This window comes from Schistocerca serialis, chromosome 8, assembly GCF_023864345.2.
Source record: "Schistocerca serialis cubense isolate TAMUIC-IGC-003099 chromosome 8, iqSchSeri2.2, whole genome shotgun sequence".
NCBI lineage: Eukaryota > Metazoa > Arthropoda > Insecta > Orthoptera > Acrididae > Schistocerca > Schistocerca serialis.
The window spans coordinates 93,809,613-93,832,751 of NC_064645.1; the positions used below are offsets into that span (position 1 = coordinate 93,809,613).

A 23,139-nucleotide genomic window follows, 5' to 3' on the forward strand; every position below is an offset into this window, starting at 1 on the left:
AAGCATTCCTAGATAACAGAACGCAGCATGTCATTCTCAATGGAGAGAAGTCTTCCAAAGTAAGAGTGATTTCAGGTGTGCCGCAGGGGAGTGTACTAGGACCGTTGCTATTCGCAATATACATAAATGACCTTGTGGATGACATCGGAAGTTCATTGAGGCTTTTTGCGGATGATGCTGTGATATATCGAGAGGTTGTAACAATGGAAAACTGTACTGAAATGCAGGAGGATCTGCAGCGAATTGACGCATGGTGCAGGGAATGGCAATTGAATCTCAATGTAGACAAGTGTAATGTGCTGCGAATACATAGAATGAAAGATCCCATGTCATTTAGCTACAATATAGCAGGTCAGCAACTGGAAGCAGTTAATTCCATAAATTATCGCATTAGGAGTGCTTTAAAGTGGAATGACCATATGTAATTAATCGTCGGTAAAGCAGATGCCAGACTGAGATTCATTGGAAGAATCCTAAGGAAATGCAATCCGAAAACAAAGGAAATAGGTTACAGTACTCTTGTTCGCCCACTGCTTGAATACTGCTCATCAGTGTGGGATCCGTACCAGATAGGGTTGACAGAAGAGATAGAGAAGATCCAACGGAGAGCAGCGCACTTCGTTACAGGATAATCTAGTAATCGCGGAAGCGTTACGGAGATGATAGATAAACTCCAGTGGAAGACTCTGCAAGAGGACGCTCAATAGCTCGGTTGAAGTTTCGATAACATACCTTCACCGAGGAGTCAAGGAGTGTATTGCTCCCACCTACGTATATCTCGCGAAGAGACCATGAGGATAAAAACAGAGAGATTAGAGCCCACACATATGCATACCGACAATCCTTCTTTCCACGAACAATACGAGAGTGGAATAGAAGGGAGAACCGATAGAGGCACTCAAGGTACCCTCCGCCACACAGCGTCAGGTGGCTTGCGGAGTATGGATGTAGATGTAGATGTACAGACAAAACAACAGACCTTCTCGAAAATATTTTCCTTAAATACTGTTTACCTATTTTCCATATGGAAACCGTTGTCCTACTTGCTGTTCACAGGAGCGATGACTGGTCTGGGAAGCCTGCTGCTACTTGCGGTGTTGGGGACGGCCTGTGCCCAAGACTTCGCTGTGAAGGTTAACGTGACCGGCGTGGGAATGCTCGGTGGCTCCTTAGCCTGGACCAAGCGCCAGAATCGAACCATCTACCAGTTCCTGGGCGTGCCCTACGCCAACGTCACCACCAGGTTCCAGGTATGACCGCCGCTTTGGCTCGCCTACTACGCCTACAGCGCTCTCTTTTGTTTGTTTTGGGGGAAGAGACCAAGCAGCGAGGTCATCGGTCTCATCGGAATACGGAAGGATGGGGAAGGAAGTCGGCCGGGCCCTTTAAAAGGAACCGTCGCGGCATTTGCCTCGAGCGGTTTAGGGAAACCACGGAAAACCTAAATCAGGATGGCCGGACGCGGGATTGAATCGTCGTCCTCCCGAATGCGAGTCCAGTGTGCTAACCACTGCGGCACCTCGCTCGGTGCAGTGCTCTCTCTACAAGTGTTGGGTGCTCGGCCGCGAGCTGTCGCCTTCCTGTAGACGGCACTGGCACGATTGTCACAGCCCACTGTGGTCCTTAGCAACGAGCAGTCTTGAGTGAGGGTGGGTGAGTGAGTGCCCCAGCTGGGCTCATATCAGAATTAGGAGGGAGACTGGTGCGAGTTATCACAATCTATCGTTTTTAGTTTTTGAAGAAGCAGCTTTTATAGTCTCCCTTTCTAACGTCAGTGTATCTCATTCTATACAGCATATTCTTGGGTATTTTTTCGCAGAAATCTGAGGCCACAGCAACATTTGGTTTTCAGAAAGAAGTTCTGTCAGACTAAATTTTTGTGACAACATACTCCGACTCTCGATTGGCTCTCACAGTTACTGGAATTGGTTGGCACGGGTCATTTGAATGGATAAAAGGAAATTATTTATACCAAAAATGTATTAAGAATACAAAAGACCATTTTAAACTCTGAGACAATAATTTAATAAATATTTAAGAAAGTGTCTAGTATAGTCTAGTGTCTTTCGAATGCGCTTCCACAGTTTTGACATGTACCGAAGTTATTTGGCCTATGGGTACGTAATTCATAAACCAACTTCTTAATTTCTGTAAAATGTATCATTTTTCTTTAGCTATACTGATAGAAAGCGATTCAAAACGAGCTAAACAATAACAGTAATCAATATTTTCTTCTTCAGTAAGTGACATTTTTCGTTCTTATTTCTTCCTACTTTGTTTCTTATGTCTGAATTCGCGTCATTTTCAATTGCTTTTCTGAATAGACCCTCCATTGAATTTTTTACCTGCATTTGCAGCCGTTCTTCAACTTTTATTTTAATGGGTGAATTTGTTAAAACTGATATACCTCTTTTTCAGGAGTTATTTATATCTGAATCTCTCCTATCGTCAGCTTTACATCAGTTTTAGTACAAGAGGTGACTTGTGCTTATTGATGGGCCTTCGGACAGTTAATAGAATTTGCCACACAAAGATCACATGACACCGTTTCGATTTTTTTTTGTTGGCATTAAACCATAATAAGCACTGACATCTTGAAGAATATACTCCCTTAATTCCTCATTGTCATCATCACATAAGACTTTTCTGCATGGAAAATAACTGTTTGTGAATGAAAGGCCAAATTATCTTTTCTTCATAAATTCCGTCTTGGCGAATTTTCTCACAAGATCTTACGAAAGGCTGTAACTTGCAGCTGTCTGAATTGATGATCGCACCACTTTACTTTCCCCACAACTCTAAACATGTTTTTTACAGCAACATCTCTTTTACGATTTCTCACTGTCTTTACCTGAAATAAGCAGAGAAATTTCTAAAGAAACCTGACAAGGCAGGTTGTCACATCATCGAAATTTCTTTTATAACCAACCACTAACAGACTTTTCAGACGAAAACTGAGCTGGAAAAATAGACCTTAAGAATGTTGATACAGAATAAAATTTATCAACTGCCATTATTTGTATGTATGCATGTACATATGTATAGGATATTCTTCCAAACCCCTGGATAGATTTCTGTAATATTTAACACACAAACAGCAAGCTGCGGAAGTGTCAGCACAATGGGGTTTATAACCTCCTGATTCGAACAGAAGTGTAGATAGAGACAAAATCGTGTTTTCTCAGGCCCTGCCGAATAGGCTGCCCTCAGTGGCAGACACTGTGTGGCTGCCTTATCGACCTGCTTTGCAGGGCAGCCTATGCATCAGGGGAACAAACGGTTTTCCAGTCACAGATGTGTAGGCTGCCTTAAATGTCAGGCATTTTGGGTATCAATATCGCTGACCGGCTTTTATTGAGATGCTTTGTGTGGCAGAGGAGAAAAATGGTTTGCAAATTGATGTGTAGGCTACAATCATGATATGAATGTTTTCAGAGTAGTATGTGTCAGCTTTATCGACCTACAGGTGCAGATGGGCGCAGCTGGGAGAAGGTTGACATGGACAGAAAGGGGGATGGACAGATAAAGGAAGCAGGAATGATTTCCAGAGAGAGTGAGAGGAATGGGAGAGGATAGACAATGAGAGAGGTCTGGGACGAGAAGGACAGAGAGAAGGATGGAAAAAGTGGATAGGTGGAGGGGTCCAGGAGGTGAAGGGGGTGGACAGAGAGAGATGGACGGATATAGAAGAGAAGGAGGATATGGACTAGGAGAGATGGGTAGTGAGAAAATTTAGAGAACCAGCGTTTGACGCTGACAGCAAAACGATTCTACTGTCGTCAACATACATTTCGTCTAAGAACCACGAAGATACGATGCGAGAAATTAGGGCTCATACGAAGGCATTTAGACAGTGGTTTTCCTCTCGCTCTGTTTGCAAGTGGAACAGAGAAGGAAATGACTAGTAATGGTACTATACGGTGGCGTGCATAGTATGCATGTAGATGTCGATATTTGAGTCGCAAAATATGATTCTAATTTACCTTTAATTTGTGATTTGGACAGAGTGACTGGATTAGCTTCCGGACAGAATTTTTTCACTAAATGAAAGACGTCAGCACGAGTATTAGCAACAGGCCTAAGGAAAACTTTCCGCTCAACATCACTTGATACATGATGCGGACCAAAATGTTGTTCCAGTGTGAAGATAATTCGGCTAGGCTTCAAGTTTTTGGTCGAAAGCCAGAAGTGATGGCGGCGTCATCTTAAACTCGTCTTTGCCACGTTGCTTCCGAGCTTCCAGTTTGGCCGAGCCCACCACAAGCAGGTCTTGCGTGTCACAGAGTTTCTGGAGAGGGAGCATCATTGCCTGCAGTATATCTGGTTGAGCAAAGACTGAAAAATATGGCTCAGAAGAGGATGTGATATTAAATTAAACCTTCCTGGAAAGGAGTTGGGGCTAGTAGTCCACATACAAAAAGAAGTGAATTGAAAGTCCGCGCTCTAAATTAGTATTGCCGCTAAAATTGTCAAATGCACTAGCCCAAAATCTGTTCGCCAGTTGACATGTACTAGCGGAAATAATTTCTGAATTCCTCTTGAAATTTGTCTCTAGTTATGGTGGCGGGAACGATCCTTCGAATCTGTACAGCCTCATCACAAGCTTACGTTGTGTTCAGCAAAGGTAGGTGCCCAATAGGTAACAGGAAGCGAACACCTTGCCACGGATAACCGTACCTAAAGGGAAGTGATTGCTTGCACACTAGGTACAAACTCTTCACAGAGCAACACAACCAGAAGAGTCATCATGCAACACATGAGAAAAAAATAACACTCATTTATTAAGTAAGGCACTTAGTCAGCTTTGGCCTCCAGAGAAAGGTGGCACTGATGTAAAGTTCTGCGTCGAAGTCAACCCAGCACAGTAGATGATTAGTAACTGAACTTGAGTTTGGACTGCTGTTCAGAGAGCTCAAGTTCAGTCTGTCAGTAGGTAAACCCTGTGGCTATCACTTCGACAAATGTTCGACACTCGGCGTAAGTTGTCCGACAGCTAGAACTGGTCAGTACTGTAGGGAGTTTATAGGCAACTACAGAGCTGGAGAACCGCTGGAATTGGGCTATAACTGGCCCAGTGTTCAAAAATGGCTCTGAGCGCTATGGGACTTAACATCTGTGGTCATCAGTCCCCTAGAACTTAGAACTACTTAAACCGAACTAACCTAAGGACATCACACACATCCATGCCCGAGGCAGGATTCGAACCTGCGAACGTAGCGGTCGCTCGGTTGCAGACTGTAGCGCCTAGAACCGCACGGCCATACAGGCCGGCCTGGCCCAGTGTCCGTGTGCCGTCACGTAAATCATGAGCTTGGCATATGAATGTCATCCTGTTAACTGCCTGGCTTTCGCTGGTGTAGCGGGTTAGAGCGCTCTCTGGGTGGTAGACGAAACGATTATTGGATGATGAATGGCCTGTCTCAGTGTCATGAAGGGAAGCGCAAAATAGATCCTGTTATGACCGCCATCTAGGAGGCGACTGGCCGTACTAACGATTCGTCTGCCTGAGATTGCCTGGCATGTAGCGAAAAAAATGGCTCTGAGCATTATGCGACTTAACTTCTGAGGTCATCAATCGCCTAGAACTTGGAACTAATTAAACCTAACTAACCTAAGGACATCACACACATCCATGCCCGAGGCAGGATTCGAACCTGCGACCGTAGCGGTCGCTCGGTTCCAGACTGTAGCGCCTAGAGCCACTCGGCCACTCTGGCCTGCTGGCATGTAGCGCACTCTGGTGTTAACCATCCCGTTTACATGCGGCTCCCGAAACCGGATTTCGTAAACCGATTTCCAAACACCGCTTCTGGGTGCTCATGTAAACACTTCAAAATCGGTTCTGGGAATCCGCTTCTAGTTGCCGGTTTTCTAATTCCGCAATCGATTTACGCTCCCACGTAAACACGTTTTGAAACGTGCTTGAGCTGTCAGGTTTCGTCTTGTTTTTAAAAATTTTCGGCTAATATGGACGGAATGGCTTTAGTACGGTGAGGGGTAAGTAGAAATATTAGACTGCAGCTGTTTACAATTTCGTCTAATTGAAGAGAGATAACGATTGTGCTGACTAAATCATAGAATTTTCCAGGCGCCGTATTTAACTGGGCTAGCAAATCCGCTTCAGACCTTAACATGCAAACACGACAGCGAAAAACGGTTTCTGACATTCGGTTTTCACGTTGCGGATGATGTGTCGCATGTAAACGTAGTGAATGGCGCGCACTGCGGCTGGCGGAGAGGCAGAAGTGTGCAGTGTTCTAGAACAGACACTATTAGTGCACAATAGAGTTGGGCAATACGATTTTTTTTCCCGATTCGATTCCTATGATTCAATCTCAAATTGCGAATCGATTCCTACGATTCGTTCACGATTCTTTCATGATTCATTCTAGTCTGCGATGGCACGATTCTTAACGGAAGGCAAAAAGTTCTACATCTCACTCACAGATGGCAGGACATGTCTGAAATTGTCAATGGGGTTAGAATCGAACTGTGTCGTGATAAGATATACCAGAAATAGTTTATTTATGAGTAAACATGCATATGACGTTACAAGTGTGATTCTCGATTTATACGTGTAATGCCTTAATTGATGATAGATCACGTTTCATTTGATTGCATGTATTGTTTTATTTCGGTATGCCAGGAAAGAGGAGTAGATTTGTGCAAAAGGTGGTGCAAAATTACGTGGTATGCCAGTTTGGTTGTGTGGCTTGAACGCATCTAACTACAGACGTCTGTTTTATAGTAACAAAATCTAGCAGTGAGGCAGACGTGGTTTGGCTCATATCATCCTATGTTTTCCTGTCTAAGATGTCTTTCCAAGTCCACATCACCCTTGTAATTCATAACGCAGCTGACAGCCTTCCCACAAGGCAAATTTAGCTTAATTTTAATTTCTTCTAAATACAAAGCATAGGTATTTTGCTTTTAATTTGTCTGAGAGCTTGCCGCTGTCACTACTATTTACGTGAGAAGACGACACCGCCAAGTGCCAGCTTGGTTTTCACGAGTAATACTACGGCCCACGAACTTCGTTTGTTCGTTCCGAGCTTCCTTTGTTCACACGCATCCTCCACTTGACTGCCATCTGGCGGTCGTAATCATTCGGCACGACTCGGCATGATTCGGAAGTTGCCTTCGAAGCATAGCGTACTTATAATCGATGAATCGTTGGAACTTGGAATCGTCACGACTCGGAAACACGCAATCGTTCTTACGATTCTTTTGAACGACGATTCGTCCGTATCACGGTTCGATTCTTACGATTCTTTATTTAGAGTCGTTCAAATGAACGACTCATTCACGAATCGCCACAACTCTAATGCACAAGTTGTCGTATGACTGAGCGACCCAAAGGTGCGTTCGGAGACCAGCTCGCCATATGCCGTACAACAGCATGGGAACAGTCCGCTGCGTAGCACGCAGGTACGTACAATGCACCAACAGGCTCATTCATGTCTCTTACTGCTGCGTTCACAGTGACACCGACAGTGGTCGTCAGAAGCTGTCGCCAGAGGTCGCCCGATAACATCGGAAGACAGCTTGCACGGTGCGTCCGATCTCATTCGTCAGTTTCTGGCAGGGTCGAGCAGGTTAGGTTAGTTTGCAATCTATTCTCCATATGAAGTAAGTTAGATTTTAACCTCCATGGGTAGGAAGGATACCACGACGCTTCTGTGCTTGGAGACGAGTGCTGCATTGCGGCGGATGCCATTAAAAAGGTGCCCAATGAGCTGCACTGAAGAGCCAAAGAAACTGGCACACCTGCCTAATATCGTGTAGGGATCCCGCGAGCACACAGAAGTGCCGCAACACGACGTGGCACGGACTCGACTAATGTCTGAAGTACTGCTGGAAGGAACTGATATCATGAAACCAGTAGGGCTGTGCATAAATTCGTAAGAGTACGAGGGGGTAGGGATCTCTTCTGAACAGCACGTTGCAAGTCATCCCAGATATGTTCAATAATGTTCATGTCTGGGGAGTTTGGTGGGCAGCGGAAGTGTTTAATAAATTTCCTTTAATTAACGTCTGTGGTCACAAACTTTTTGTTCACAGATTACCGTTATCGATCTATTAATGACCATCTTGAGATCTGCAGCAAAAAATATGAGAAAAACATAAATACACTCGCAGGTTGTCTACAGCTTAAAAACAATAAATAGACCATAATGAAAAGTACTACTGACAAATATATGCATTTGTGCGGCTTAAGTACGAAGAGGCATACCTGTGTTTTAAAAAACAATGTCCTAATATACTGCAGCCATAGTGGCATCGTCGAATGTTAAATGCAGATTCAGCACCAGCATCGTCAAATATATATAAATAACAGCATATGCACGAGTCATGTTGTCAGTAGCACTACTATTCAAAACAAGCTGCTGTACTGTATCCAAAAGATGTTCGTGTTGTAAGTTCACCAGATGTCGCTACTGTAGGCATACACTAGTTTTCAGTGATTAATTAAACAGCGTAAAATAAAGGGGGGATACAATCGTTGAAGTCTGTAATGAGCTTATAAGGTATAAAACGCATTACAATAACAAAAAGCGATGAAACAGAACACACCAAAAGTCAGATTGTTAAAAAGAGGAAGAGTTACGAGACAGTAATTGACATATGCTCAAGTATCAATATCCTAGATATGACATAAGAAATAAACGTCGTTCATAGTGCAGAAAATAATATAAAAACTATAAAACAAATAGCTAAAGAAGCCACAATGAAAGAAAACATAGTGCTGCACATACGGGTCACTGTTTTACTCGCAACAATGTCGCAGCTTGTGGAAGTGTTTAAACTCAGAAGATTGTTCCTGGAGCCACTCTATAGCAATTCTGCAGCTCTGGGTGTCACATCGTCCTGCTGGAATTGCCCAAGTCCGTCGGAATGCACTTTGGACGGAATGGATGCAGGCGATCAGACAGAACGCTTACCGTACGTCTCACCTGTCAGAGTCGTACCTAGACGTATCAGGGGTCCCATATCACTCCAACTGCACACGCCCCATACCATTACAGAGCCTCCAACAGCTTGAACAGTCCCCTGCTGACATGCAGGGTCCATGGATTCATGAGGTTGTCTCCATAACCCTAAGCGTTCATCCGCTCGATACAATTTAAAACGAAACTTATACGACCAGGCAATATGTTTCCAGTCATCAACAGTCCAGTGTCAGTGTTGACAGGCCCAGGTGAGGCGTAAAGCTTTGTGTCGTGCAGTCATCAAGGGTAAAGGAGTGAGCCTGCGGCTCCGAAAGCCCGTATCGATGATGTTTTGTTAAATGATTCGCACGCTGACACTTGTTGATGGCCCCGCATTGAAATCTGCAACAATTTGTGGAAGGGTTGCACATCTGTCACGTCATCGTTGTTGCCGTTCTTGCAGGATCTTTTCCCGGCCGCAGCAACGTCGGAAATTTGATGTTTTACTGGATTCCCGATGTTCACAGTACACTCGTGAATTGGTCGTACTGGAAAATCTCCACTTCATCGCTACCTCGGAGATGCTGTGTCACAACGCTCGTGCGCCGACTGCAACACAAGGCTCAAATACACTTAAATCTTGATAACCTGCCATTGTAGCAGGCGCAACGGATCTAACAACTGCGCCACACACTTGTTTATTATATAGGCATTGCCGACCGCAGTCGTATTTTGCCTGTTCACATACTCTGTATTTGAATACGCATGCCTGTACCGGTTTCTTTGGCGCTTCAGTGTGTATCTGACGCGAAAAGAAAGTGTGGAGTACTGTACATTGGGTCTTCAGTTATTGTAATTACGACACAAGTTTTACGAAATACCCATATATGACGAAAATATGTACTTTCAACGATACACTGCACTAACGATCTGTCCGAAACATTTTGTTTGGAGTACGGTTTATTATGCTACAGTGGCGACTTCGATGTATTAATGTTTTGCCAATGAGTTATGGGCGCATAATACTTAATTTACCTGGTGAAAGTATATGTTTCTATTAAGTGATGAATGGATAAAATTTGTATGTGAGTAAGCAAGTATTGTTTAATCAATGAAAAGCTCACATTAGTGTAAAAACGGTGTATATTAATGCAATATTTGCGGTAGGTATTTCTTCTTCTTCTTTTTTTTGGGATAATCAGATTCAAGTACTGGAAAGTTCACTGCAGTTTGAACACTTATTCAGTGGATTTGACAAAGGACGTAACAAGATTTCTGGTGGCGGTATTATTTCAGGTTCAGTTCAGCTTTTAGTAAAGAAAATAAACTGTATTACAGTGTCTTTTAGAGCACTTACGCGAAGCATAGCTCCATAATTCGATGTAGAATAAATTAAACATTTTGTTGTATTTGGAGTGCAAGAGTGAAAATATTAGCTTTTAAATTAGAATTTAGGGCATGGTAAATAACATCCAACATATCATACAAAAACATTGAAACTGAACTTTTCAGAACGAGATGTAGGCCCAATAATTGGAAAGATGTTATCGCCAGATGTCAAATATCGACGGGTCAATTCTCGTTTTACCGGTACTTGAGTCAGAATTGTAACTTTAATGAGAGTATAGGATTTTTTTTTTAATAGAGCTCATATCACATCTCTAGGCTGGCCCTAGAAATCTGTTTTGCTGAACTTATTTGAAGTTGAGCAGATATATGCCAGTAAACCGTCAGTGACTGTCATTCAGCATACGCGTGAAAGACAAGCACGAAATCTGGAGTAAGATACTCTGAATGCCTAAAGCACTGTAAAGTGGAAAAACACACGAGCACCACGTTTGCAAACCAGCTCATTGAACAGAATAACCAGGCTACTGGCATAAAAACGCCAGTAAGCTGTAACAATAATTCGTAGACAGCTAATGTCCACGTACAACAACCCAAAAACATCCACTTCAGTAACTTTACTCGTAAGATGCACCATCCTGTTCAATGAACAAATTATTTTTCGATGCTATAATCTACACATAGAATTTCCGATAAGCATTCCGCCTACTTGTGGTTTTTAATAAACCTGCGATTTTAGTGCATAGATTGCGAGCTACACTACTGGCCATTAAAATTGCTACACCGCGGAGATGACGTGCTACAGACGTGAAATTTAACCGACAGGAAGAAGATGCTGTGATATGCAAATGATTAGCTTTTCAGAGCATTCACACAGGATTGGCGCCGGTGGCGACACCTACAACGTGCTGACATGAGGAAAGTTTCCAACCGATTTCTAATACAACAAACAGCAGTTGACCGGCGTTGCCTGGCGAAACGTTGTTGTGATGCCTCGTGTAAGGAGGAGAAATGCGTACCATCATGTTTCCGACTTTTATAAAGGTCGGATTGTAGCCTATCGCGATTGCGGTTTATAGCATCGCGACACTGCTGCTCGCGTTGGTCGAGATCCAATTACTGTTAGCAGAATATGGAATCGGTGGGCTGAGGAGGGTAATACGGAACGCCGTGCTGGATCCCAACGGCCTCGTATCACTAGCAGTCGAGATGACAGGCATTTTATCCGCATGGCTGTAACGGATTGTGTAGCCATGTCTCGATCCCTGAGTCTACAGGTGGGGACGATTGCAAGACAACAACGGTCTGCACGAACAGTTCGACGACGTTTGCAGCAGCATGGACTATCAGCTCGGAGACCATGGCTGCGGTTACCCTTGACTCTGCATCACAGACAGGAGCGCCTGCGATGGTGTACTCAACGACGAACCTGGGTGCACGAATGGCAAAACGTCATTTTTCCGGATGAATCCAGGTTCTGTTTACAGCATCATGATGGTCGCATCCGTGTTCGGCGACATCGCAGTGAACGCACATTGGAAGCGTGTATTCGTCATTGCCATACTGGCGTATCACCCGGCGTGATGGTATGGGGTGCTACTGGTTACACGTCTCGGTCACCTCTTATTCGCATTGACTGCACTTTGAACAGTGGACGTTACATTTCATATGTACTACGACCCGTGGCTCTACCCTTCATTCGATCCCTGCGAAACCCTACATTTCAGCAGGATAATGCAAGACCGCATGTTGCAGGTCCTGTAAAGGCCTTTCTGGATACAGAAAATGTTCGACTACTGCCCTGGCCAGCACATTCTCCAGATCTCTCACCAATTGAAAACGTCTCGTCAATGGTGGCCGAGCAACTGGCTAGTCACAATACGCCAGTCACCACTCTTGATGAACTGTGGTATCGTGTTGAAGCTGCATGGACAGCTGTACCTGTACGTGCCATCCAAGCTCTGTTGACTCAATGCCCAGGCGTATCAAGGCCGTTATTACGGCCAGAGGTGGTTGTTCTGGGTACTGATTTCTCAGGATCTATGCACCCAAATTGCGTAAAAATGTAATCACATGTCAGTTCTAGTATAATGTATTTGTCCAATGAATACCCGTTTATCATCTGCATTTCTTCTTGCTGTAGCAATTTTAATGGCCAGCAGTGTATATTCCGATGATGTTTTTCATCCTCAGGATGCCGCAAACTACTCCTTTGACTGAACGTATCTGTTTCCCACAGTCAGTATTTCGAGTCGTGTCGGCCATTATGGCAAAAAAACCAAAAAAATAAATAAAGTGATTTGAATTTCACTGATTGTCGGCTACATTGTGATCGCGCACGTAATGGCGTCGTGCAGATTTGAAAAGATCGGCCGTCGTCCGTCGATGTCGGTGCTACTGTGACTGCAGCCATAGAGAGTGATTAAACATGGCTACGCCGCAGTACACGTAGCAGAGGTACAAACTGGGTAGTAAGGAGCAAATAAACGAAGTTAAAGGCAGACTACTCTTAATAAACGCATCTTTATGCATGTATTAATAGACGATTTTTAATTGTATTGTTTCAAGCTATATAAACCGTCATTTTTATATAATTACTAGGGCTGTGTTTGAACACGACTCGAATTGTTCAAACAGTTTACGTCATAGTTCGGGAAGTTTTGGGTTCTGTTCGATGTTTTCATCGGCCTGCGATCTAGTGACGTTTGTTGGTACTACTGCAACATGCCTTAGAGAGTTTTTAATACAGTGTCAAACACGGACTGAAATATCTTCTAGGGTGCAGCTTATACGTAACAACGACAACTAACAAATAAATAAAAGACTTGAATCATGATTCTGTCCAATTCTCGAGCTATCGCTCGTTCAGCGATCTAGTGAGATCTGATGGTACGATCTCCAAGACGGGTCTTGCCGCTGTAATTCATTCGCACGATAAAAATGCCAATCACTTTATTACGATGCACTTCGGTTGTCGGCATTTATTTCCTGATTAATCGTCTTGATTGTTTTATCTGAATGTTGCCATCTTGTGTTCAAATTGATTAAAATCTGATAAAGTTTTTATCTGCTATTCGAATTTGTGAACAGGGACTGAATTGCTCATTTGCAACCTATCGTTTCCGCCTCTCATAAACAAATAAAATATTATACTGGGTTGAGGCAAGCAATATTTTCTGGAGGACAATATTTTCGTCTTTGTCTGTTACCTTTACTTAAGAATCACAATAAATATTTATATACACTATGTGATCGAAAGTATCCTGATACCTGGCTGTATGGTGTTCGCCCACCCTTAGCCTTGATGAAAGCTTCCACTCTCGCAGGCGTACGTTCAATCAGGTGCTGGCAGCCCAATCTTCACGGAGTACTGCACTGAGAAGAGGTTTCGATGTCGATCGGTGAGGCGGGCATGAAGTCGGTGTTCCAAAACATCCCAAAGGTTTTCTATAGGATCCAAGTCAGTACCCTGTGCAGCCCAGTCCATTACAGGGATGTTATTGTCGTGTAACCACTCTGCCACAGGCCGTGCATTATGAACAGGTGCTCGATCGTGTTGAAAGATGCAATCGCCATCCCCGAATTGCTCTTCAACACTGGGATGCAAGAAGGTGCTTAAAACATCAATGAGGCCTGTGTTGTGATAGTGCCACGCAAAACAGCATGGGGTACAACCCCCCTCCATGAAAAACACGACCACACCATAACACCACCGCTTCCTATTTTTACTGTTGGCACTACAAACGCTGGCAGATGACGTTCACTGGGTATTCGCCATACCCACACCAAGCCATCGGATCGCCACATTATCTACCGTGATTCGTCACTCCAAACAACGCTTTTCCGCTGTTCAGTCGTCCAATTTCTACGCTCCTTACACCAAGCGATGCGTCGTTTGGCATTTACCGGCGTGATGTGTGGCTTATGAGCAGCCGCTCGACCATGCAGTCTCACCTCCCACCTAACTGCCATAGTACTTTCAGTGGATCCTGATGCAGTTTGGAATTACTGTGTGATGGTCTGGATAGATGTCTGCCTATTACACATTAGGACCCTCTTCAACTGTCGGCGGTCTCTGTCAGTCAACAGACGAGGTCGGCCTGTACGCTTTTGTGCTGAACGTGCCCCTTCACGTTTCCACTTCTCTATCACATCGGAAACAGTGGACCTAGCGATGTTTAGGAGTGTGGAAATGACGCAAGTGACACCCAATCACCTGACCTCTTTCGAAGTCCGTGAGCCCCATTCTGCTCTCTCACTATGTGTAATGACTATGGAGGTCGCTGATATGGAGTACCTGGCAGTAGGTGACAGCCCAATGCACTTAATATGAAAAACGTATGTTTTTGTGGGTGTTAGGATACTTTTGATCACATAGAATACATCATTCCATACTGGTACTGTACGTAAATTGTAAATTTGTGCAAGCAGAATACGAGTTTGTGCACTGGTAGTATTTAATCCCATTTCCTCCAGTGTTTCAGGAAATTGTCATATCTGAAGCAGAGCCATAGCTTATTGTTGTGGCTAGTTCGTAGTTTCTTGCTTATCTCTTGTCCCCGCACCGCGCTAGTCAAATGTCACGTGATTATTCGAATTATCTCGATACTGTATCGAACGCTGCAGCGTATCGGGAAATATCGAGCCTGTTCGAATGCGGGTATCGTTCGCCCAGCCCTAATAATTACAATTATTTTGCTGATTTTTGTAACTAATGCAAAAGTCTCACATTACCCAGTAGTGCGGCAAATGACAGTATAGAGACAAGTTAGAAACGTTTCCTTTTGTTGGAAACTGCAAAGTAGTATATTAATCAAATAATCATTGTTACGTCTTTCTTATTGTGGGGTATGTAATAAAAGGGCATTTGTATTGGAGATTAGTAAAACTCACAATCATTAACAATAAGACACGCAAATTTACCTCTTTCACTGTCAAAGCAGTCCCTACCCTATCCAATCATTACACGAAGGACAGTGCATTGTACTTTCTTTGCAAGTTCTTGTTGGTAAAGAACGCCACGTCTGCACTCTAGGCAAGCTGGGAACGGAAGAACTCTACCGAGAGTTCTGCCAGTCTGCTCTTTGGCTCTGTTTCTGCTCCCGCAAAATCACTTATGCCAATTGCAGCGCAAGTCACGTTAATCATGTCGCTTCCCAGCGCCGACGAATGCCTGCTCTGGGAAGTGAACAAATTCCCACAAAATTTCCCTTCCTCTCAACTTCTGTTATTAGCTCCTCCCAGGCCACCCATCAAGGTTAGCCTCTACACAACACCAAGTTTTCCGGAATTCTGACTCCCAGGAGAGTACTTCAAATTCCTTGGTCCTACATTCCCATCAGAGGCCAGTGTATTTCATTCTGTCGCTCTTCACCTGATTTACTTCAGACTCTGCGGACCGTGAATTCAGCGTGAAGTTGCTATAGTCACGAACACACATATTTTGACCTCTGTTGACCGTTTGCGCAGCTTTCTCACATGTTTCACTGAAAACGGGACGACGGACATTTATCAACAGGTGTACAAGTTCTCCGTCTTCTTCCCTGTACACCAGCATGGGGTCAACCACCCCATCATCTTAAGGCAGCTGGAGTCTGCGCCCCGTTACCGCTTTCTCAGAGTTTGAGCCGCCCTAAGCTGCCTATTGCTGCTTCCCTTTGCCGCTCCCCAGCCGGCCGCGGTCGACTCTGAATACTTCCTTGGGATAAACTAGCGTCCAGTAAATTGACACATTTCCACAAAATTTTCATGTCGTGTGAATTACTTTAAAACCATCACCCAACATTAATTATTCCAATACGTCCATACTATACCCTCTACAAGATGCATTGTGCCTTGTCAGTCATTTTTGTTCAGCCCTACTGTTCGCTCAACGTGAGTTCGGTGATCATTAATGACTTCATGTAAGGGGCATAGTTCTTGCCATCTTACAACATACGTTTTAGGATGGGTCCGCCTTCATCAAAACACAGTTTTGTTTTATATCCCAAACATGTTTCACTGCAGTTGCAGTATCATCAGTGGGCATTTATTTTATGGCCTTTTACCATATGGTGTGGTTTTCCTAAGGTATTATGTTTTTATAGTGCCTGTTTTTTTCACAGTTTGTCATGTTTTCTTTTTTCCTCATCTTCTTCACTGTGAAGTTCTGTATAATGAGCTGTCTCTGTCACTGTTTACGAGCTGTAGAAACAGCTTGTTAAAGCAAGCACGGACAAAAGGTCTTCAACCTCAAGATGATTAAAAGATCATTGAACTGGGTAAGGTGTGTAACTGGAGTCTTTGTCACTAAGGCGTGAAGTACAGGTGGTCCTCACGTAGGCTCACCATCCAGTTTGAAATCTTTGTGTCAGTACGTATCAGTGCAGTGCTTAGCCTCCTCCGGAGGGAAACTGTAATTGTAGAAATATATCCTGGATTCTGGGCTTCTTACGCCTACGCTGTTTCGATGTACGTTGTGTGCCCCAGGAGCCGTCGCAACCGGTGAACTGGACTGGAACGAGGAACGCCACAGCCTACGGCCCGGCCTGTGTACAGTTCTTCTCTTCCGGAAGCTCCAGCCTACGCCATCCTGCAGCTGACGTCGACCCCGTGCTGGTAGCGACGGCGGCGATGGCGACTCCGCTCAGCCAGAGCGAATCCTGCCTCACCATGGACATCTACTCGCCGAATGTAAGTCTAGTTCGCTCAGCGCCTCTAAGAATGAGCAGACCTCCAACATTCGTCTTCAAGGGTGGACTGATAATGCAACTCTCTTATTACGTCCAAAGAAATACAAGTTTTTTTTTTTTTAGGTTAGTTAGGTTTAAGTAGTTCTAAGTTCTAGGGCACTGATGACCTCCGATGTTAACTCCCATAGTGCTCAGAGCCATTTGAACCATTTTTTTTTCAATTTTTTTTGTTCGTTTGAAACAGAAATTAATTAGTAGTTCTGGATAAACCCACCAACGGCAGAGCCGTCATAGACCCGAAGGCTGGTTTGAATTCCACAGAGCTTTACGCATGTGCATCCATATAAATGATTGCATTCTTTTGCCTTCTTCGAAACACTGAACTGAATACCCAGGTAGTGACAGGGAAATCTACAATATAGCACAGACTCTGAGGCGAGGTAAATCTCGGTAGTTTTCACTGGTACAAATCGCTGCTAGAAGTGACCTCGCCTAGGGAGACAACCACGTGATCGGCGAGCGTGGCCCCGCTGCGCGCTGTCGGCCGTGGCAAGCGAGTGCGCATGCGCGATGCACTTCTTTAAGGTACGTTTATGCTGCAGCCGTGCTGCCGACGGCTCGTTGCTGGCCCCACGGAGGTGAAACTCGTATAGCGCTTTTCGGTAATACGATTTGGTTCGCTGCCAGGTCGCTCCGAGCTCTACATGTTTATCAGTCCGTCATCTCGGTTCCTCATTGGCTGATTTTAAAGTCTTACATATGTGATCTGGTTTCGTTCAAATCAGATGTCGGTTTCAGTCGTTATGTTCCTGATTACGATTCTGGTGCGCGTATTGTACTCTTTGAATTGCGTTCTAAATATTTTGATCGTATTCTGTTAGATTTTCGCTCGTATTCCTAATATTCCATATTAGCTTTCGTCTCATATAAAACAAAAGCTAGTTCTGTCGCATGGTGTTTTGTGGACTCAAATATGTTTATTAATGGTTATGAATCCGTGTGTGAACTGTTTCATTTAACTCTATTTTTATTCACGTCTGTTTTTCGTACTTTATTGCATTTAAAGGAGCCCTCCAAGTTAACAGCTTTTGACGTAATAAGTATTCAGCTTTATTACGTCTTGTATGAGTATGTAATTCTGCTTTGAATGGTGTTGCTTCTCCCCACCGAGAATGATTTGCAGTCTTAGTAACTGAAAAGGTAGTTACAGTGCCAGCAAGGCTACTATTAGGCAGCAAAAATATTCTACTGTGGTACTGTACGGTGTGAGCGTACTTCCACCATGGCGAATGCTACTGCATGTAGTAAACATTAGTTATGGAATCAATTGCTGCACCAAATATTATGGCTGTCATCAAAAATCGAGCAAACGTATAGTTGTGACGACCACGGCGGACAGAGCCATCACACCGACGTCATCTCAGACGCCGTCGCAATCTGTTCCACCGCGCGACTGTGGCGCGGGGCGCGGACGGCGGAGGGAGCACGCCGCGGGCGGAGGATATTTAAATCGGCCGCCGCCGCGACCGAACCCAGTTCCCTCTGAGCAGCCATAGCGTACGGATCTCCGTGCCGGCTCGTTCACAGGAGCTCAGTTCGTCAGTTCACCTGATGATGGCGACATGTATGATCGCCGAAATATTGTGCCCGTTGGACACTATAGGCCGGCAGCATACCCGTGGATATTTTGATTATCAAAAATCTAGCTTAATACGAGCAACGCGCTTACAGTCCATTTCAAAGAGTGCAATACAAACAAAAAGTACTTTCAGGAAGAGAATGAGATGAAATGAGCTTCCGTGTCATGTCATGCCAGAAGATTTTTAGCTTTTGACATGTGCTACAAGTAGGTAAAAAGACGAGGGCTACTAGAAATCCTTGGGTAACATAAGAAATATTGAATTTAATCGATGAAAGGAGAAAATATAAAAATGCAATAAATGAAGCAGGAAAAAAGGAATACAAACGACTCAAAAATGAGATCGTCAGGAGGTGCAAAATGGCTAAGCAGGGATGGCTAGAGGACAAATGTAAGGATGTAGAGGCTTATCTCACTAGGGGTAAGACAGATACAGCCTACAGGAAAATTAAAGAGACCTTTGGAGAAAAGAGAACCAATTGCATGAATATCAAGAGCTCAGATGGAAACCCAGTTCTAAGCAAAGAAGGGAAAGCAGAAAGGTGGCAGGAGTATATAGAGGGTCTATACAAGGGCGATGTACTTGAGGACAATATTATGGAAATGGAAGAGAATGGAGATGAAGATGGAATGGGAGATATGATACTGCGTGAAGAGTTTGAGAGAGCAATGAAAGAGCACTGAAGGCCCCGGGAGTAGACAACATTCCATTAGAACTACTGACGGCCTTGGGAGAGCCAGTCCTGACAAAACTCTACCATCTGGTGAGCAAGATGTATGAGACAGGAGAAATACCCTCAGACTTCAAAACGAATGTAATAATTCCAATTCCAAAGAAACAGGTGTTGACAGATATGAAAATTACCGAACTATCAGTTTAATGAGTCACGGCTGCAAAATACTAGCGCGAATTCTTTACAGACGAATGGAAAAACTAATAGAAGCCGACCTCGGGGAAGATCAGTTTGGATTCCGTAGAAATATTGGAACACGTGCGGAAGTACTGACCCTACGACTTCTCTTAGAAGCTAGATTAAGGAAAGGCAAAACTAAGTTTCTAGCATTTGTAGACTTAGAGAAAGCTTTTGACAATGTCGGCTGGAATACTCTCTTTCAAATTCTGAAGGTGGCAGGGGTAAAACACAGGGAGCGAAAGGCTATTTACAATTTGTACAGAAACCAGATGGCAGTTATAAGAGTCGAGCGACATGAAAGGGAAACAGTGGTTGGGAAGGGAGTGAGACAGGGTTGTAGCCTCTCCCCAATGTTATTCAATCTGTATATTGAGCAAGCAGTGAAGGAGTAGCTATTAAAATCTATTGAGAAGAAATTAAAATTTTGAGGCTTCGCCGATGACATTGTAATTCTGTCAGAGACAGGAAAGGACTTGGAAGAGCAGTTGAACGGAATGGATAGTGTCTTGAAAGGAGGATGTAAGATGAACATCAACAAAAGCAAAACGAGGATAATGGAATGTAGTCGAATGAAGTCGAGTGATGCTGAGGGAATTAGATTAGGAAATGATACGCTTAAAGTAGTAACGGAGTTTTGCTATATGGGGAACAAAATAACTGATGATGGTCGAAGTAGAGAGGATATAAAATGTAGACTGGCAATGGCAAGGAAAGAGTTTCTGAAGAAAAGAAGTTTGATAACATCGACTATAGATTTAAGTGTCAGGAAGTCGTTTCTGAAAGTATTTGTATGGAGTGTAGCCATGTATGGAAGTGAAACGTGGACGATAAATAGTTTGGACAAGAGGAGAATAAAAGTTTTCGAAATGTGGTGCTACAGAAGAATGCTGAAGATTAGATGGGTAGATAACGTAACAAATGAGGAGATACTGAGTAAAATTTGAGAGAAGTGGAATTTGTGGCACAACTTGACTAGATGAAGGGACCGGTTGGTAGGACATATTCTGCTGCATCAAGGGATCAGCAGTTTAGTATTGGAGGGCAGCGTGGAGGGTGAAAATCGTAGAGGGAGACCAAGAAATAAATACACTAAGCAGATTCAGAAGGATGTAGGTTGCAGTAGGTACTGGGAGATGAAGAAGCTTGCACAGGATAGAGTAGCATGGAGAGCTGCATCAAACCAGTCTCAAGACTGAAGACCACAACAACAACATGTGTACATCGCACTTATTTCAAGTTGATAACTACCACACAGTGGAAATTTCAATAATAGCTTTTACAAATAAAAAAAATTACTGTCAAAAGGTAACACAGATGTTATTTGCAAAATTTTGCATGACTCTGAACACCAGCAGCGATAAGTTAAGATTTCTCAAATATATTAGTTTGCAAGGTCACAAAAACCTTTCACATTCCAGGAACTCATAGTCTAGTAAAACTACTAGGCCTAACTGTGATGAATAAATGAAAAAAGATATATTGTCATCTAAATCGCGTATTTCGAATTAAAAATAGGGAATTTCGCGCCGTATTTCTCGTATTCAGTGTTCACTGTAGGCCGCTTGTAGTTCTGTTGTCGTTCCCTGTTTCCGTGTCGTAACACGGTCGTTGCACTTCTGATACTTCGCTCGGCTTTCTGCGACTGGTACACCACATCTCGCCGCTCGCAGAGCTCCTGTCGCGTCTGCACCACACACGGCGTCTCGGGTTCGATTCCCGGCCCGGCTGGGGATTTTCTCTACCCGGAGACTGAGTGTTTGTGTTGTCCTCATCACTTCGTCATCATTATCATTTGTGAGAGTGGCTAGATTGGATTGTGAAAAGAAAATGGTCTGTCTATAAATTGGGAGTATCTACGGGCTCTGATACCGCGCAGTTGAGCGCCCTACAAACCAAACATGATCATCATCTGCACCACAGCCTCGCTGCCGGAAAATCACTGCTTGTTCGTCGCGCATGTGTATCACTGCTCGCCGGGAATCTTTACCGTGCGTTCGTCCGCATTGCTAGCTGAGTGGATTCGAAATGGTTCAAATGGCTCTGAACACTATGGGACTTAGCTTCTGAGGTCATCAGTCCCCTAGAACTTAGAACTACTTAAACCTAACTAACCTAAGGACATCATACACATCCACGCCCGAGGCAGGACTCGAACCTGCGACCGTAGCAGCAGCGCGGTTCCGGACTGCCAAGAACCCCTCGGCCACCGCGGCCGGCGCTGAGTGGATTGCTTGCAGTGTTTGAAGCAAAACAATGTCCTCGGCTCCGTCTCAGATGGTAACAGTTGTTCGTGACGCCAAAAATGTGGTTATGAAATAGTACGAAGAGAATCTACACTACTGGCCATTAAAATTGCTACACCTAGAAGAATGCAGATGATAAACGGGTATTCATTGTAGAAATAAATTATACTAGAACTGACATGTGATTACATTTTCACGCAATGTGGGTGCATAGATCCTGAGAAATCAGTACCCAGAACAAGCACCTCTGGTCGTTATAACGGCCTTGACACGCCTGGGCATTGAGTCAAACAGAGCTTGGATGGCGTGTACAGGTACAGCTGCCCATGCAGCTTCAACACGATACCACAGTTTATCAAGAGTAGTGACTGGCGTATTGTGACGAGCCAGTTGCTCGGGCACCATTGACCAGACGTTTTCAATTGGTTAGAGATCTGGAGAATGTGCTGGCTAGGGCAGCAGTCGAACATTTTCTGTATCCAGAAAGGCCCGTACAGCACCTGCAACATGCGGTCTTGCATTATCCGCAAGCCGGAGTGGCCGAGCGGTTCTAGGCGCTACAGTCTGGAACCGAGCGACCGCTACGGTCGCAGGTTCGAATCCTGCCTCGGGCATGGATGTTTGTGATGTCCTTAGGTTAGTTAGGTTTAAGTATTTCTAAGTTGTAGGGGACCGATGACCTCAGAAGTTAAGTCCCATAGTGCTCAGAGCCAATTGAACCATTTTTGCATTATCCTGCTGAAATGTAGGGTTTCGCAGGGATCCAATGAAGGGTAGAGCCACGGGTCGTAGTACATATGAAATGTAACGTCCACTGTTCAAAGTGCACTCAATGCGAATAAGAGGTGACCGAGACGTGTAACCAATGGCACCCCATACCATGACGCCGGGTGATTCGCCAGTATGGCGATGACGAATACACGCTTCCGATGGGCGTTCACCGCGATGTCGCCAAACACGGATGCTGTAGACAGAACCTGGATTCATCCAAAAAAATAACGTTTTGCCATTCGTGCACCCAGGTTCGTCGTTGAGTACACCATCGCAGGCGCTCCTGTCTGTGATGCAGCGTCAAGGGTAATCGCAGCCAGGGTCTCCGAGCTGATAGTCCTTGCTGCTGCAAACGCCGTCGAACTGTTCGTGCAGATGGTTGTTGTCTTGCAATCGTCCCCATCTGTTAGGGATCGAGACGTGGCTGAACGATCCGTTACAGCCATGCGGATAAGAAGCCTGTCATCAAGACTGCTAGTGATACGAGGCCGTTGGATCCAGCACGGCGTTCCGTATTGCCCTCCTGAAGCCAGCGATTCCATATTTTGCTAACAAAAGGGGGGGGGGCTCTGAGCACTATGGGACTTAACTTCTAAGGTCATCAGTCCCCTAGAACTTAGAACT

The 23,139-nt window shown here is 44.3% G+C and overlaps 1 protein-coding gene across 1 annotated transcript in view; it reads left to right on the plus strand.

Annotated features, from left to right (window-relative positions):
- Nucleotides 1-1,061: 1,061 nt before the first annotated feature.
- Nucleotides 1,062-23,139, plus strand: part of LOC126416842 (cholinesterase 2-like) — a 193,200-nt gene continuing 171,122 nt past the window's right edge. Inside the window, exons 1-2 of the mRNA XM_050084725.1 lie at nucleotides 1,062-1,250; nucleotides 16,746-16,949. Of these exons, the coding sequence (XP_049940682.1) occupies nucleotides 1,062-1,250; nucleotides 16,746-16,949 (393 nt within the window). The remainder of the gene's footprint in view (nucleotides 1,251-16,745; nucleotides 16,950-23,139) is intronic.